This window comes from Pocillopora damicornis, chromosome 13, assembly GCF_964200805.1.
Source record: "Pocillopora damicornis chromosome 13, jaPocDami1.2, whole genome shotgun sequence".
Classification (NCBI taxonomy): Eukaryota; Metazoa; Cnidaria; class Anthozoa; order Scleractinia; family Pocilloporidae; genus Pocillopora; species Pocillopora damicornis.
Genome location: NC_142682.1, coordinates 3730344 through 3743992, shown reverse-complemented (window position 1 = coordinate 3743992; position 13649 = coordinate 3730344). Strand labels below are relative to the sequence as shown.

General features: G+C 35.9%; 2 protein-coding genes and 1 non-coding gene across 3 annotated transcripts; 2 read left to right on the top strand and 1 right to left on the bottom strand.

Annotated features, from left to right (window-relative positions):
- The first annotated feature begins 1125 nt into the window (after window positions 1-1125).
- On the top strand, window positions 1126-8528 carry LOC113678145 (acylglycerol kinase, mitochondrial). Its single transcript, XM_027195020.2, has 15 exons — window positions 1126-1339; window positions 1840-1879; window positions 3243-3319; window positions 4215-4293; window positions 4512-4607; window positions 4928-4960; window positions 5060-5157; window positions 5844-5913; window positions 6006-6085; window positions 6364-6421; window positions 6761-7006; window positions 7145-7215; window positions 7701-7756; window positions 8087-8139; window positions 8255-8528. The coding sequence occupies exons 1-15, from the start codon at window positions 1230-1232 to the stop codon at window positions 8366-8368; spliced, it is 1281 nt and encodes a 426-aa protein (XP_027050821.2). The 5' UTR covers window positions 1126-1229; the 3' UTR covers window positions 8369-8528.
- LOC113678144 (coiled-coil domain-containing protein 134) lies at window positions 8439-13209 on the bottom strand. Its single transcript, XM_027195019.2, has 7 exons — window positions 12990-13209; window positions 12776-12897; window positions 11723-11807; window positions 11354-11427; window positions 10814-10918; window positions 10628-10702; window positions 8439-9441 (listed from the first exon to the last, which is right to left on the bottom strand). The coding sequence occupies exons 1-7, from the start codon at window positions 13132-13134 to the stop codon at window positions 9343-9345; spliced, it is 705 nt and encodes a 234-aa protein (XP_027050820.2). The 5' UTR covers window positions 13135-13209; the 3' UTR covers window positions 8439-9342.
- Trnat-agu (transfer RNA threonine (anticodon AGU)) lies at window positions 10405-10477 on the top strand. Its single transcript has one exon. It is a non-coding gene; the product is annotated as a tRNA-Thr (tRNA).
- Window positions 13210-13649: the final 440 nt, after the last annotated feature.

The window sequence follows — 13649 nt, the reverse complement described above, 5'->3', positions numbered from 1 at the left end:
ATGTAAACACGGAAACCATTTTACATTTCTTCACTCTCAGCCCTCTTGATACTGTTTGCAAAAATAAATATTCAGATGAAATGTTCGCAAAAATCGAGGATTGTTAAGGACGCGGTTTTGTGTCGTGACAATGGATAAACTTTGTTTAATAACCAGCCCTAAGGGTTTTTAGGGGAGATTTTATGCCTGGAACTTTTTCTATACAATTAACGTGGGAAATTTTTGCAGGTTAAAGTATAAAGTGCATGCACAGACACAAAAAACACTTGCAATAGTAAAAATTCTTCTTGCTCTCGAAGGCTTCAGTAATTAAGTTTCCGATAGAATTTGCTGTGAGTTATATACCGCAAAGGTGTTGTTTCATCTAAAAGGATTACCAACCGTTAGCGGCTTGGTCAAAGGAATTGGAAAAGCCAGTGGGTTCAGTAGATGAATAAAAGATACCTGATGTTGCCGATCGAATGCTAAAAAAGGAAAAGAATAATAAATAGATAGAATTTGCTGTGAGTTATATACCGCAAAGGTGTTATTTCATCTAAAAGGATTACCAACCGTTAGCGGCTTGGTCAAAGGAATTGAAAAAGCCAGTGGGTTCAGTAGATGAACAAATGATACCTGATGTTGCCGGTCGAATGCTAAAAAAAGGAAAAGAACAATAAGACAGAAGCCTAAAAACGTCCTAGAGAAAAAGAAAACTACCAATCTCGCGGAGAGAGAGGTAAAAAAGATAAAACTGAAAATGTTTGAGTCATAATATCTATTAATCATAGTGGAAGAAAAAATAGACGTAATTTGTTTAGGAAGCTTTCCAAGGAAAAAACGGAAATACTGTGTAACCACGAATGTGTAAAGACAAAAAAAACCAATCTTAATTATTCCTCTCTTGTTATTTTAAAACTCAAATTCTGATAAAAGAAACTAGTGTTTCATCAGGCCGACGATTTCCACTAAGATAAATTTTTCTAACTCTCGCTCCCAAAAATTCCATTTGTTAAATTTATTTTCGCTCTCTAAAACATCTCCAAATTACAACATGCCGAAAATTTTAAATCCTTTTCGTGTTAAGAAAGCATTTTCCACTTTTTTCTCTTAGGAACCTTCTTTTTCTAATTTAAAAAAGGTCACAAAATCAGAGCAAGCAAGATCCTCGTAGACACAATGGAACACATATTTGAATTCTGTTGTGCGTCCCAGTCGATAGGACCTGGAGAAGAGGCAGGATTTTCATCATGGCGGACGGAAAACCCTGGTTCTACACGATACGAAAACACAGAAAGAAATCAATTGCTGCTGCCCTGTTTGCAGGATGGTTGATGAGTTACGGAGCTAATAAGTACAGGCAAGATTTTATCGGCTTAAAATTAAGATAGAACAGAATCAATTTCTTTGTACATGTATCATTTAATTGGAGATCGTGAAATCCTTGGCCTGCGCAAAAACGAAGGATTTTCCAGATATTTTGCAGGATTCTCTATATCCTTTGTTATTTTGCTGTTGTTTTGTTGCTTGGACTTTGGCATGTTTGAAATTCGACAAACAATGGGCCCTTTAGAATGATATGCATCGTATTTCTCCTTACGATATCTTTTTTGAATAAGGGAAATTATCGCCATCTGAAGAAGCTCTTGATTGTTGAATAAATTATCCTTGTGAGCACCGTAGGAAATGTAAAGACAGTATGGAGAATATGGATACTGATGTTAGGGTGTGAAAGGTTAATGCTGTAAGACAGACACTTCTCAGTATTGAGAGTAACTATGAAGATCAAGCACCTGAGTATTACTATTTTTGGAGAAGAAAAAAGAGAGCTAATTTTTAAACTTAATTTTTTTTTGGCAGAGAGTACATGATAAGAAGAGAACTATGCCATGAAGCAAAAGTAAGTTATGTCTTCAGAGTTTGTTTGTTGATGAAAATTGGTGGACATTGGTTTTCCAGACCCTCTTAAGACTGTCTGTATCACAGGGTGGAATAATGACAAAATCAACTTTCAATAATCATTAAATGTTGTAAGAAATTGTTTGATCATGTCTTTAGAGTTTTTTGTTGATGAAAATGGGAGAGCATTGATTGGTTTTCCAAACCCTTTAGAGGCTCTCTGTATCTTAGGGGTGGGAGAATAACAAAATAACTTGTCAAAATTCATTTAGTCTCAGTAAAAATTGTTTAATGGGTATATCAATGGTTTTCAGATATTTCTTTTTAGTACCGTAATTTCCGGTCGTTTACCCACACGGCCGATTACCCGCACCGGCCGATTATTGCATACGGTGAAAAAAAAAGTCAACAGATCACCCGCACTGGTGGATAACCCGCACGTTGTTATTCAACTTTTTGGTGGCAAAAACGTGACATTAAGGTGATACATTTCAGTCTTTTAAAAGTTGTCTGATCCAACTTTCGAAAACTTGAAAGCGTCTTTGTCGAGTTTAAAGGTCAAAGAAATTCAGACGCGTGCACAATTCTGTGTCAATATTAGCATGTACTTTATTGATAAGATTATACAGTAAAAACACTAGCGGCCCATGCCCAAATCTCAACATTTCATACTTGACAGAATGCGAATTTGTGGCCACATTCTGTGCGAGCAATCGTTCAGCGCCATGTTGATTTATTGAAAAAAAGCTGGGTGAGTATTAAAAACTTGAATTATAAAGTACTGTCGGCGATTTCTGAAAAAATCGATATCTCCGGTTCTATTGGGCCTAACAAGTCCCTTAACACGGGAAAATTCTCTTTAGCTCAAGCTAGTGTTAAATGGAAATTTGTTACTGATGCGCCGGATATCTTTGGATAATTTTTGTCACCATCAAGGTTTTGTTTTCACGCGTGCCGATAATAATTTGTTCGTCGCGCAACTAATTATGCGTGAAATAAACTCGAGTCGGCATCATGTGTTCGTGCCGCTTTGCGGCACTATTAACACAATAAAATTTACTTGAGAGGTGGAAACGCATGTTGGTGATATTTTTTTTCAATTCAACTCCCACTGGATTTTAAAATTGTCACATAACCCGCACTTCCCTATTACCTGCAGTGGCGCGCGTTTAATGCAAAATCAACAGATTACCCACGGGTAAACGACCGGAAATTACGGTAATTGCCCATGTTGGGTAGCACTATGATAGCAAATTATCATGGATCCAAGTTATATCACCCTCTCACCAGGAAGTCATTATTTTCAAGAAAACTATTCACTGGAAAATGTTATCAACTTGTTGTGTTTTCTTCTTTTTCAACAGGCTTTTGGTGACAAAACATTGCCATCATTAAGAAAACCCAGAAGATTGACCTTGGTTTTCAATCCAGCATCTGGCAGGTATTAGCCTGCAGTGTAGGTGTCTTATTAATGCAAGTTAACATTAAGAAGTGAGGAATTGTTCATTCAATCGGCCATGTTTGATTTTGAATCAGAGTCAACAGTGGGGGAGGGGCACACCCCCTTTCACTGTCATTAAAATCAAAGATGGTGGCCATAATCCTCGCTTAATAAACACTTAGCACTGGCTTGTCAAAATTACCCCTGCTCTGCAGGCTAGAGAGGTATTTTGTTGCACATCTTAAGTGTACACAATAAAGTAGCATGGGATAACAGGTGCTAGGCTTCATTTCTATAAGAAATACATAGAGATACTTATATCATTTATTTGGAAGGATCATGTTGAAAAAGGCAGCACCAGATTGTTATGGACCTTTACAATGATGATACTAACTAGCGATAAAAGCTTGCTAAAAATTGTTAAGAAAAATACTGGGACATAAAATTTGAGTTTACATGCAATTGAAATATTGATTTAAATAAATACAAAGTTGTCAATGTCTTTGTTCAAATTGGTACAAGTTCCTTTGGAGACACTAATTTGATTGGCTTCTTTTCAAAGCTTTATTGAACTAATCTTTACTCACCAAATTTTGAGTATTGCTATTTTAAAGGCCATTCCAAGCAATAGAATTTCTAAAAAAATCAAGATTGTCTACATAATTCAATATTTGTTTGTCTCATGTTCAGGAAATTGCCTCTCCTACTAGATTTACATGTCCTACTAGATTTACATGTTTCAAAATGAGAAATCAAAATTGTTGCCTGTAAAGTATAATGATGTAACATATTAGTTTATGCAAGCTGTCTGGAAAAGATATGTTGATTGTACATATCAATGTGCTTTGTCTTCTAACGCTACACATTCCAATACAATATGATTGTTTCCCTTTAGTGGTAGTGCAGAGACTTTGTTGAAGAAAAATGCAGAACCAATTCTTCATATAGCAGGGCTTGATGTTACCATTGTCAAGGTAATTGATTTCTCACTCATTTTAACCCCTTACACCTTACAAAACAAAAAATTAGTTTGCATATTCTCCATACTGTTATTTACACATTCTCTTAGTTGCTGGCAAGGAGAATTTGTTTACCTGCAGTAGTAACAAAGTGTATTCATTTGTACAATTATAAGATTCTGATCCTTAAGAAAGAGGTTGATTTTTATACTATTCATGGTTTTTGTTCTCAGACAGATTACGAAGGACAAATTAAAACCCTGATGCAGTACATTGATCCAAAAACAGATGGTATTATTGTTGCTGGAGGAGATGGCACACTACTTGAGGTCAGTTAATCAACTTACTGATACTTTTTTTATTCTACCGACATGAAATATTGGATACCCTGTGTACAAAGACACAGGGAGACCAGGTGACCTAACAGTTGGTGTTCTGGACTCCAAGTCGAGAGGTCCAGGTTTGGATGGGCCAATTTGCTTGAGTGCAGATGTAATCTACTGTACAAAAGCAGAAGAATGCCTAATCACAGGTTACTTTTGAGAAAGATTTATTTATTAGAAAAAGAGGTTTTAATAAGAATGTAATATACATCATTCAATGAAAAATTGTTTCTGTCCAACAATTTCTTGCTTTTTTATTTCTCAAGGTTGTGACTGGACTGCTCAGAAGAAGTGATCAGGTTGGTTGTTGTCAAACAGTGGAATATAAATCATGATATTTCAATTTTTATGTTTGTAAAACTTGAACTTGTACTTATTTATAGGTGTGTTATTTCTAGGAAGAAATTTCCAAGATTCCTATCGGAGTGATTCCTCTTGGAGCACATAATTCTCTCTGTAACAGGATATTTGCAAACAAAGATGCTACAGAAGCTAGGTATGGAACTGTTAGCAATTACACCCAATCTGTGTGCAGTTATTGTTGTTGTCATTGTTGTTGTTGTCCTGTGCTTGTTATAATATTACTGGTAGTTATATTTGAGCATGAAACATTCAAACCTTTGAAAACTCATAAGATCCCATTCATAACTCTTTTCTCTGGGTACCTACTGTGTATTTTTTAATTTAGCAATGAGAATTTGATGTTCAATCAAAGTTATGATGATATGAGTGATAAGTTTGTCTACAGGGTTTGTACAGGTCCTGGAAAACCAGGAAAATTCTGGAATTTGATTTTTACATTAAGGTGAAATTTGGAGTCATGAAGAAAATTGATCTGAGTCCTGGAAAAGTCCTTGAAATTTGTTTATGAAATAGGGTACAAACCATGTGTCTATACTCGTTAACTTTTGGCACAGTAGCCTGTTCCAGACATCTGGAATGTAACCAAGGCACAGTTATTAATAATAAATATTGCAATAGTAGCAGAGGAGCAAAAATTTAACAGAGGTTTTGGTCTGGTTGTGTAGTGGACCTGAGCCAAACCTATTGTGCTTTTTCACTCCACTACTTCTATTGTGCTGTTTTCTATTTTGCTCTGTTTTACCAACTGATTGCCTGGAATGGGCTTTTACCAAGATAATTTATTTATATTGAACATTGAATGTTCAATTTTTTTTACAGGAGGATTGGAAATGCAACATTGGCAATTGTTAAGGGATACATTAAACCAGTAGATGTCATGGAAATTAAGGTTGAGTTACAATAAAAATTTTGTATATTCTTGTTGACATCATCGAAAAGTGAGTATTATAACAATACTGTTGTGTTTGTGCTCCTGTTAAGGGTGATGAAGGTCGTTCCACATTTGCTATGTCCAAGCTTCATTGGGGTGCTTTTAGAGATGCCAATGAAAAGGAAGATAAGTGAGTTGTTTCAGGATATTCATTACAGTTTCTTTTGAGCATGTTTTTCTGTTATTATAAACTTGAGTGTTGGTGTCTTTCACAGCATTTATGAATGACTAAAATTGACTTTATCCCTTGCTTGATAAGGATGGGTATCTGTGGTCAGGTGTTCTTTAGGCAGGACATGAAGTAGTATACTCCCCCCCCCCCTCCCCAAAAAAAAAAAATGCCAGATTACAGGTGTTATAAAGCAGTTTTTTATGTGTGATCAGTCTCTTTTCAATTATTTGAGGAAGATTTTGGATCGTGGGCCCATTCAGAAGAAAACTTTCCTATCTTGTGGCAGCTGTGAAGGTACGTTCAGTCTATGTTTCTCCCCATTTTTCTAACATTTGCCTCTAACAGAGACAGGAGAGTATTTTTTTTTTTGCCTTAACCATGTAACTTACAAAGGAGATTAATTTGTAACTTCTGCAAATTTCAAATGAAATTCTCCAGCACACATGTGGTGAGAACATAGTCCAATGAACTTATAAACAAGAGGGTGTTTTCTCGATGTAACAATTAATTTCCTTTAACCCTCTAAGTCCCAAGATCTGATGGCTTGCACCATCACTGCTCCCCCCAAACTTAGGAATTTGAGGGTGAGAATTTCATTTTATGTTTTTTTTAAAGTTTCTTTTTTTCATGCAGGACTGGCCCCCTTTCATTGATACAATACTATCATACCCAACAACATCAACAGAGGTTTCATCAGACTCACAGCAAGGGGTTATGCCCCATGGTTTTGCAACCGCCAGCTGTGAGAGCCTCAACCAGGCACCACAAAGGTATCTTGATGATGAAAAAAGCTGCAACACCATCAGTGACGGATGGATTACCAATCCTATCCAAACATTTGGCTTGTCTGTGGAGCCATTCAGGACAGAAGATTACTTGGTACGAGACATTCTTGGAATACCTTGATGATATTATACTCAAGAAGAAAATGCAAACTATTACCTAAGTCTGTTAGTATTGTTAAGTTGTGTGAGCCATAATAATATTAACACTTTCATTTGTGGGTCAATTTTGCAGACTACTGATGGTTTCCTCAGAGTAGATGTCTGGCCATCAGATCTCAGTAAGACTGAGTTTATTCAGAGTGGGTAGGTTACATAATAAAATTTTAATGTTTTGAACCCTTTAACTCCCAGAAGTGATCAACATGTAATTTCTCCCTATAATATCCATGTTATCCAGAAAACATGTAATGAGAATGCTCAAACTTATTGGGTAGAAGTTGTTATCTTGATCGAACACCTAACTCTTTTAACTGATTTACAAGGAAAAGTGTACTAGATGGAGGGGAGAATTAACATTCAGATCTTGGGAGTTAAAGAGTTAACAGCTCAATGTGTAACCAAGTCTTGGGATCTGATTGGTGAAAAGAGTGGCATAAGTTTTTCAGACAAATCACATAAAGAACTCAATGAATTTAAATTGACCATCCTAGAATTTCCTAGACATCCAATATGAAATTGCTGTGAAAAAATTAATAAGTTACCAGGTATCAAAATCAGACACTATTTGATCAAATTGATTATTAAGAGATTGCCTCTTGACCAGGACATTTTTTCTTTCAATCTGATAGGTGGAAGATGGAAAAAGAGGAAAAACAGTACAAGTTCCAGATGGCTGAGTCACCAAGTAATAGTCTATGTGTAGTTATCAGTAATTGATACATTTACCATGTAATGATGAAAATGATTAGGTATTAAATACATAAAGAATAAAATAAATGGTTTCACTCAGATATGGCATTTCTCTTTGAGTCTAAAACTCAATATCTCATGAGTGGCAGGAAAGGCAAGTGATGTGTCAGCAGCTGATTGGTGATATCAAACACATGAAAAAAATTTTGTAATTTTTCACGTGTGCTGTTACGGTTTCTATCAGGCTGGAAATCCTTGTAAAACACAACAGTTTTCATAATAAATATTGTTAGGTTACTTCTTATACTAAAATTTTCTATTTCAGGATGCAAATCCCTGAAGTTAAAACAGCTAAAACTGGAGCCAAAGGATGAAAAGGTACACATAGTTTCACTCTCAGATGGTGTTGACCACTTGTCTGTGAAATAATCCATTGACTGGGCAACTCTTTTGGCTAACATGAGCTATCTAATGTTTCCTTCATTCTTCATAGCCGTCATGGTTTTCAATTGATGGGGAGCCATTTGAAGCAAGAGCAATAACAATAACACTTCTTCCAAACAAGCTTCAAGTCTTCTTCAATCCACACAAAATTCTTGAAAGTTGAGCTGTTGTGTTCGTAGCAGATGTGTTTAGTGAAGAAGACATTACATCACTGAATGGTCAAGACTGAATGCTTTCCTGTTGTCGAATTTTATTGTTAATAAATAAATGTAAATTGGTATTCTGAAAAGAACTTTCCATTAAATGAACATTGTTACGGAAAAGAGTGGCACTGATAAATGTAGCAAAATAATGTAAGGCGTTCTCTGGAGTAAAACTTGACTTCACTACTAATCATAAACTCCCTTAAATTGGTCTAAAAACACAATTTTAGCAAACATCAAACAAGTAAGGGGCTGACCTTTTGTAAAGCTCTAGCAGAAACTCCCAAAGCTGTTGTCTGTCTTTGTGTCTTATTTCACATTTATCTTTTCAGTTATTACATTTGATTTATTGTGTTCTTATTTCTTGTTACATACACCTTATTTGATGGTATAACATATAGCATGCCCATGAGTTGCAGACAGAACTTGAAAAATATGGGCAATGAGCAAAATATCTCTATGTATTAAATGTTAAACCATCAATTAAGGGATTCATTCCTTCGCAAAACCATTTATTACCAGTAAGTGTCCCTCATGAGGAACAAAAGAGATCAGTTTCACTTAAATGTTTGTCATTCAAAAAGTGAAGCCAAAAGGATTAAAACAAATTAAAGTTAGGATCGTTTGTTGGTGTGGCCATTTGGTGACTCTCCTTTCCATCTGTATTTTTTCATCTGCATTTTTGCTGTTTTACAGTGTAATGCTGTTTCCCTTACACAGTACAATGGCGTAATAGTATAAATTAAATAAAATTAGTTATTGATTAGCATGGTTCCTGCCATTGACCAGAAGCACAAATTTAATTAAGCCTAGGTCATTCCAAAACCAATGGTATCAGTCATGCACCAAACTAGTATTTTTTTAACACAACAATCAACTGAGTAACTAATTACAAAAGATTTTATTTCAATAATAATAGTAATAACAATAAGTCCTACAATTCTGCATGGCTTAATCTTGGACCTCTTCTTTTCTTTTTCTCTTTTTTCTTTTTGTTAGAAGTCTTCTCTTTACTCTGACCATCTTTCAAACCCTGAAATTTAATGAAAACATGTTACATCATGATTGTAGATATATGACAATCATATATGTGCACTGTGGTGAAGAAACGAATTTAAGAGATCTTTGCAGCTATGAACACTACTGAACTAGTAGTTGAAATGAGGCCTGAAAAAAATTCAGGCCCATACTGTATTTGAACCCATGACCTCTGCGGTACCGGTGCAGCACTCTACCAACGGTAACCAGTCAACTTGCCGACGGACCAACTTGCCGACGCCAACTCGCCGACGTATAAAATCGAGTAGAGATGTCTTGATGAGTCTTTACAGTATTGTTGTCACACAATAACTCGTTCGCGTTTGAAGCTGTTTGAGTCATTGGCGATGTTTACTTTACTTTATTCACCTTGAGATCCTTATAAACTTTGTTACAAATAAAAAGAAATGCTTTTTACTAAAGATCTCGTCTAGAAAGCCAAGTTTTCGTTAAAAAATATGAGCGATTGACATGATGAGTCTTTACGGTGTTGTTGTCGCACAATAACTCGTTCGCGTCTTAAGCTGTTATAGTCATTGGTGATGTTCACCAATGTTCACCAATGTTCACCAATGTTTGAGCTTCTGTTAGATGTTCACCAGTGTTTTTTTTTACTAAATATCGTTTACTTTTCTGTATGTTTAACTTCTAATAAGTTGTATTGGATTGACAACCAACTCGTCTCTACTCGATTTTATACGTCGGCGAGTTGGCGTCGGCGAGTTGGTCTGTCGGCGAGTTGACCGTAATTCCTACCAACTGAGCTAACGAGCCAACTGGGAGCTGGTCATTATGTTGGATCCAAATAACCCATCCAAGTGATGAAATAATGATTGAAGATATATGAAAATCATACATGTGCACAGCAGTGAAAAAACGAATGTAAGAGATCCTCGCAGCCATGAACACTACTGAACTAGTAGTTGAAATAAGACCTGAAAAAAAAATTCAGGCAGTTGGCTTGTTAGCTCAGTTGGTAGAACGCTGCACCAGTATTGCAGAGGTCATGGGTTCAAATCCCATACAGGCCTGAATTTTTTTCAGGTCTTATTTCAACTACTAGTTCAGTAGTGTTCATAGCTGTGAGGATCTCTTATATTCGTCATGTTACATCATTTTTTCCATGCCTTGTCTCATTCAAATATAAAAAAAAGAACCTAAAATGAAATTGCAATTTATACCTCTTTGTGTCCAACATGCCTATATGGATTGATGTAGTTTGGATCTCTTGGTAGAAGTCTTAACTCTTGTGCCATCTACCATCAAAAACAAGAAACAAACTCATCACTTGGTAGAATAAGACTTTGAATTTTGTTGCACAGGATGCACCACTTCGTAACATACCACATCTTTAAAATATAACTCACCAAATGTAATAACTTGGAGTCTGTTTCATCATAAATGTGTGTTTCATTGCAAAAGCTTAGACTCCATCTGGCCAGAAGTTCCCATTCTCTGGATTTAGTGTACACCTTAAGGAAATACAATCATGGAACAAAGCATATTTGGATCACTCTTTTTTTCACCCTCAACTCTGGGTATGTGAAATAGTATGAACAAATAAAAACACATCTTAAATAGACATTAATTTTGGGAAGATATACTGAGAACTTGTACTCAGCCATTTAAATTACCCCCAAAATGCCTTTCTTTGAGCTGCAGAGGCACACTTCTACAGCAAGAGAGGCAAAGGGGGTGTGCTGATTCTGTTTTTAGAAAACTTCATGCATCTTGTGTACTTTAATCAGTATTTCACACACCACAAATTTCAAAGGAAAAACTTCAAATCTCATTTAACCTTGTCTTTCTGTGAAATTCATGTGTAAATTCAACTCTGTTGAACTCAATCATGTGTCACGTATAAACCTTTTTCTACCCTCAACACTGTGTTGATGGTATGATCTTACCTTGTATGTTATATCAGGTAGTCGCAGAAGAATATCTCCAAACAGGGCAGTATTCTCCAGAACATTTGCTAAAGCTGGAAATAGTAATAAATAAGAGATGCATTTTTGTGGAGCAGCAAAAGTGAGAGAAAAGGAGAAAGCAATATACTTTGGAAAAGCTTTGTCTCTCAGTTCTCTTTCAGTTCTACTCTTTCACTAAGACTCTAACCCCATTTTTTTGTTTATAGATGTCTACTAATCAAAAGCCCTTTCTATCAGGGTTACAACCATTTACCTCTGTGTAAGAACCAGTAGAAATTGCTACATTGTTCATTGTTCTGGCAGTGCAGTGAAATCTAAAATAAGTAAACATCAAAGGATTTTAAATACCTTCTAACTCTGATTTTTCTGTAGGAAATGCTTGTCCAGGTATGTAACTTGATGCTGTTACTTTCACCTTTGCATCTTGTAATACCTGTGAAGCAGAGGATGAAATATTTTACTGTTTGATATAAAAGTTGGAATAAATTCCATTAATTATTTTACACCAGTAATAAAATATAACAGAAGTCATGTTCCTGAAATAAAATGTATTTTAAGAAGCAACAATACTGATTAATAATAGTAATGACAGAAGAGATTGAAATCTTGACCATAGATTTAAAAGAGTCAGAGATATAATCACATAATCCATTGAAAGTTTCTACAAATAACATGAAAAGAATTTTAAAAATAACATGAAAGTTAATATTGAGTCTGAAAAGTTAAACAGGACAATGCATGTGAACCCTTTTAACTAAATCCCACAAGTGACCGGGACAGAATTGCTCCTTACAATATCACTACAATATCAGGCAAAAAGTGATTAGAATAAAAAAAAATCAATCAGGGGGTATTAGTTGATTCAGTTGTAAATTCTCTGCACTATCATCATAGGAATTGTATGGCAGACAGTAAGGAGAATTATGTAATGAGATCTTAACCCTTTGACTACCAAAAGTGATTAACAATTGACTTCTCTCTATTGTATGCAAACGTTATGCACCAAACAGCTAGTGAGAATACTCAAACTTATCAGGTACAAGATATTATCTTGATTGAACATCAAATTCTCATAACCAATTTAAAAGGAAATGTATAGCAGCTAGAGGAGAGAATTATCAATCAGATCTTGGGAGTTAAAGGGTTAAGAGTGAAAGCGTCCCTAGACGCTTGGTGCTCTCCCTTTTGACGGGAATCAAACGTGTAAATATGGGTAAATATAGCCACTTTACTAATAAAATTATAACTTAATCCCTTGAACACTGCATCGTCTCACGCCTTCAAATGGAATTGCATTTCAACGAACAAGGCCTCCAACCAACACTTATTTAACTCTAAAAGTGTTAGCGAATGATATAGTCTATTCAACCTCAGTTGTAATAAAGGAGACCATCCACTCACCGTAAACAATTTTTCAAGAACAATTTCAACCATTTTATATTGTTTGGAGTAGTCATTAAGTTTTAGTATACTCTCTGCAGCGAGAGTTTGCTCTGCGCGTTTTTGCTTAAAAATCGCACGATCTGAAAAGCTTGAGTCAAGGAAACTCGCAAATGCGACTTTAATATTTTAGGCTTGATTCTGATTAAAAGTTACCGCTGTATTAAAAGGATACAAATTGAGATTTGCGCGTCTTCTTTGTCCGATGATTTATCTTTTGCTGATCTCTCTGTAGTGTTGCTAATTGACTCCTCGTTTGCCAAAACAGAAACTGATGCATAAATAACAACGAAAAGGCAATCGAACAAAGAAGGCTTCATGGCTTAGCTCTCCAGAATTATTTCTAAAAACAAAAGATGGCGCTCGTCCACATGGCTGAGCCTCAACTCCAAGTTTTTAGGAACCCTCCCACCCTACCCCTACTGAGTTCTACGTAAAGCTCGCACCCAGGCCAGATCTTCTGCACCAAGGCTTAGAGAGCTCTCATAGTGTTCAAGAATGTTTTAATGTGGGTATCGATTTGTCTGAAAACAATAATAAAGAAATGGCCGAAAGAAATGAATAAACGAGCAAATGAATAACCAAAACATATCTAACTGGTGTAATTTTTTATTACGTTTGTTTGGCAAGCGTAAGAGGCGAAAGGAGCGGGAAGCGCAGGTGGAGGAGCGTGGAAAAAAATGACGCCCGTCGTTAGTTTTGTCGCGCTCTTTCCTGTTTTGCGCACTTCCTCACACTCGCCTCGCATTTAACTGAGCTGGTCTAAAAAACGCAACAAATTGCCGCCTATCGTCTTTTATCTCACTTCTTCTCTCGCTCATGCTCTTTTCACGCT

What these genes read in the sequence shown, in the direction of transcription:
- LOC113678145 (XM_027195020.2), top strand. Translation starts at nt 1,230, where the DNA reads ATGGCGGACGGAAAACCCTGGTTCTACACGATACGAAAACACAGAAAG. An exon ending in AAAGATGCTACAGAAGCTAG is followed by an intron (nt 5,158 to 5,843) that starts GTATGGAACTGT and finishes TTTTTTTTACAG; the next exon opens with GAGGATTGGAAATGCAACAT. An exon ending in GCCAATGAAAAGGAAGATAA is followed by an intron (nt 6,086 to 6,363) that starts GTGAGTTGTTTC and finishes TATTTGAGGAAG; the next exon opens with ATTTTGGATCGTGGGCCCAT.
- LOC113678144 (XM_027195019.2), bottom strand. Translation starts at nt 13,134, where the DNA reads ATGAAGCCTTCTTTGTTCGATTGCCTTTTCGTTGTTATTTATGCATCA. An exon ending in TACCTGATATAACATACAAG is followed by an intron (nt 10,919 to 11,353) that starts GTAAGATCATAC and finishes TATTTCCTTAAG; the next exon opens with GTGTACACTAAATCCAGAGA. An exon ending in ACTCCAAGTTATTACATTTG is followed by an intron (nt 10,703 to 10,813) that starts GTGAGTTATATT and finishes TTTTGATGGTAG; the next exon opens with ATGGCACAAGAGTTAAGACT.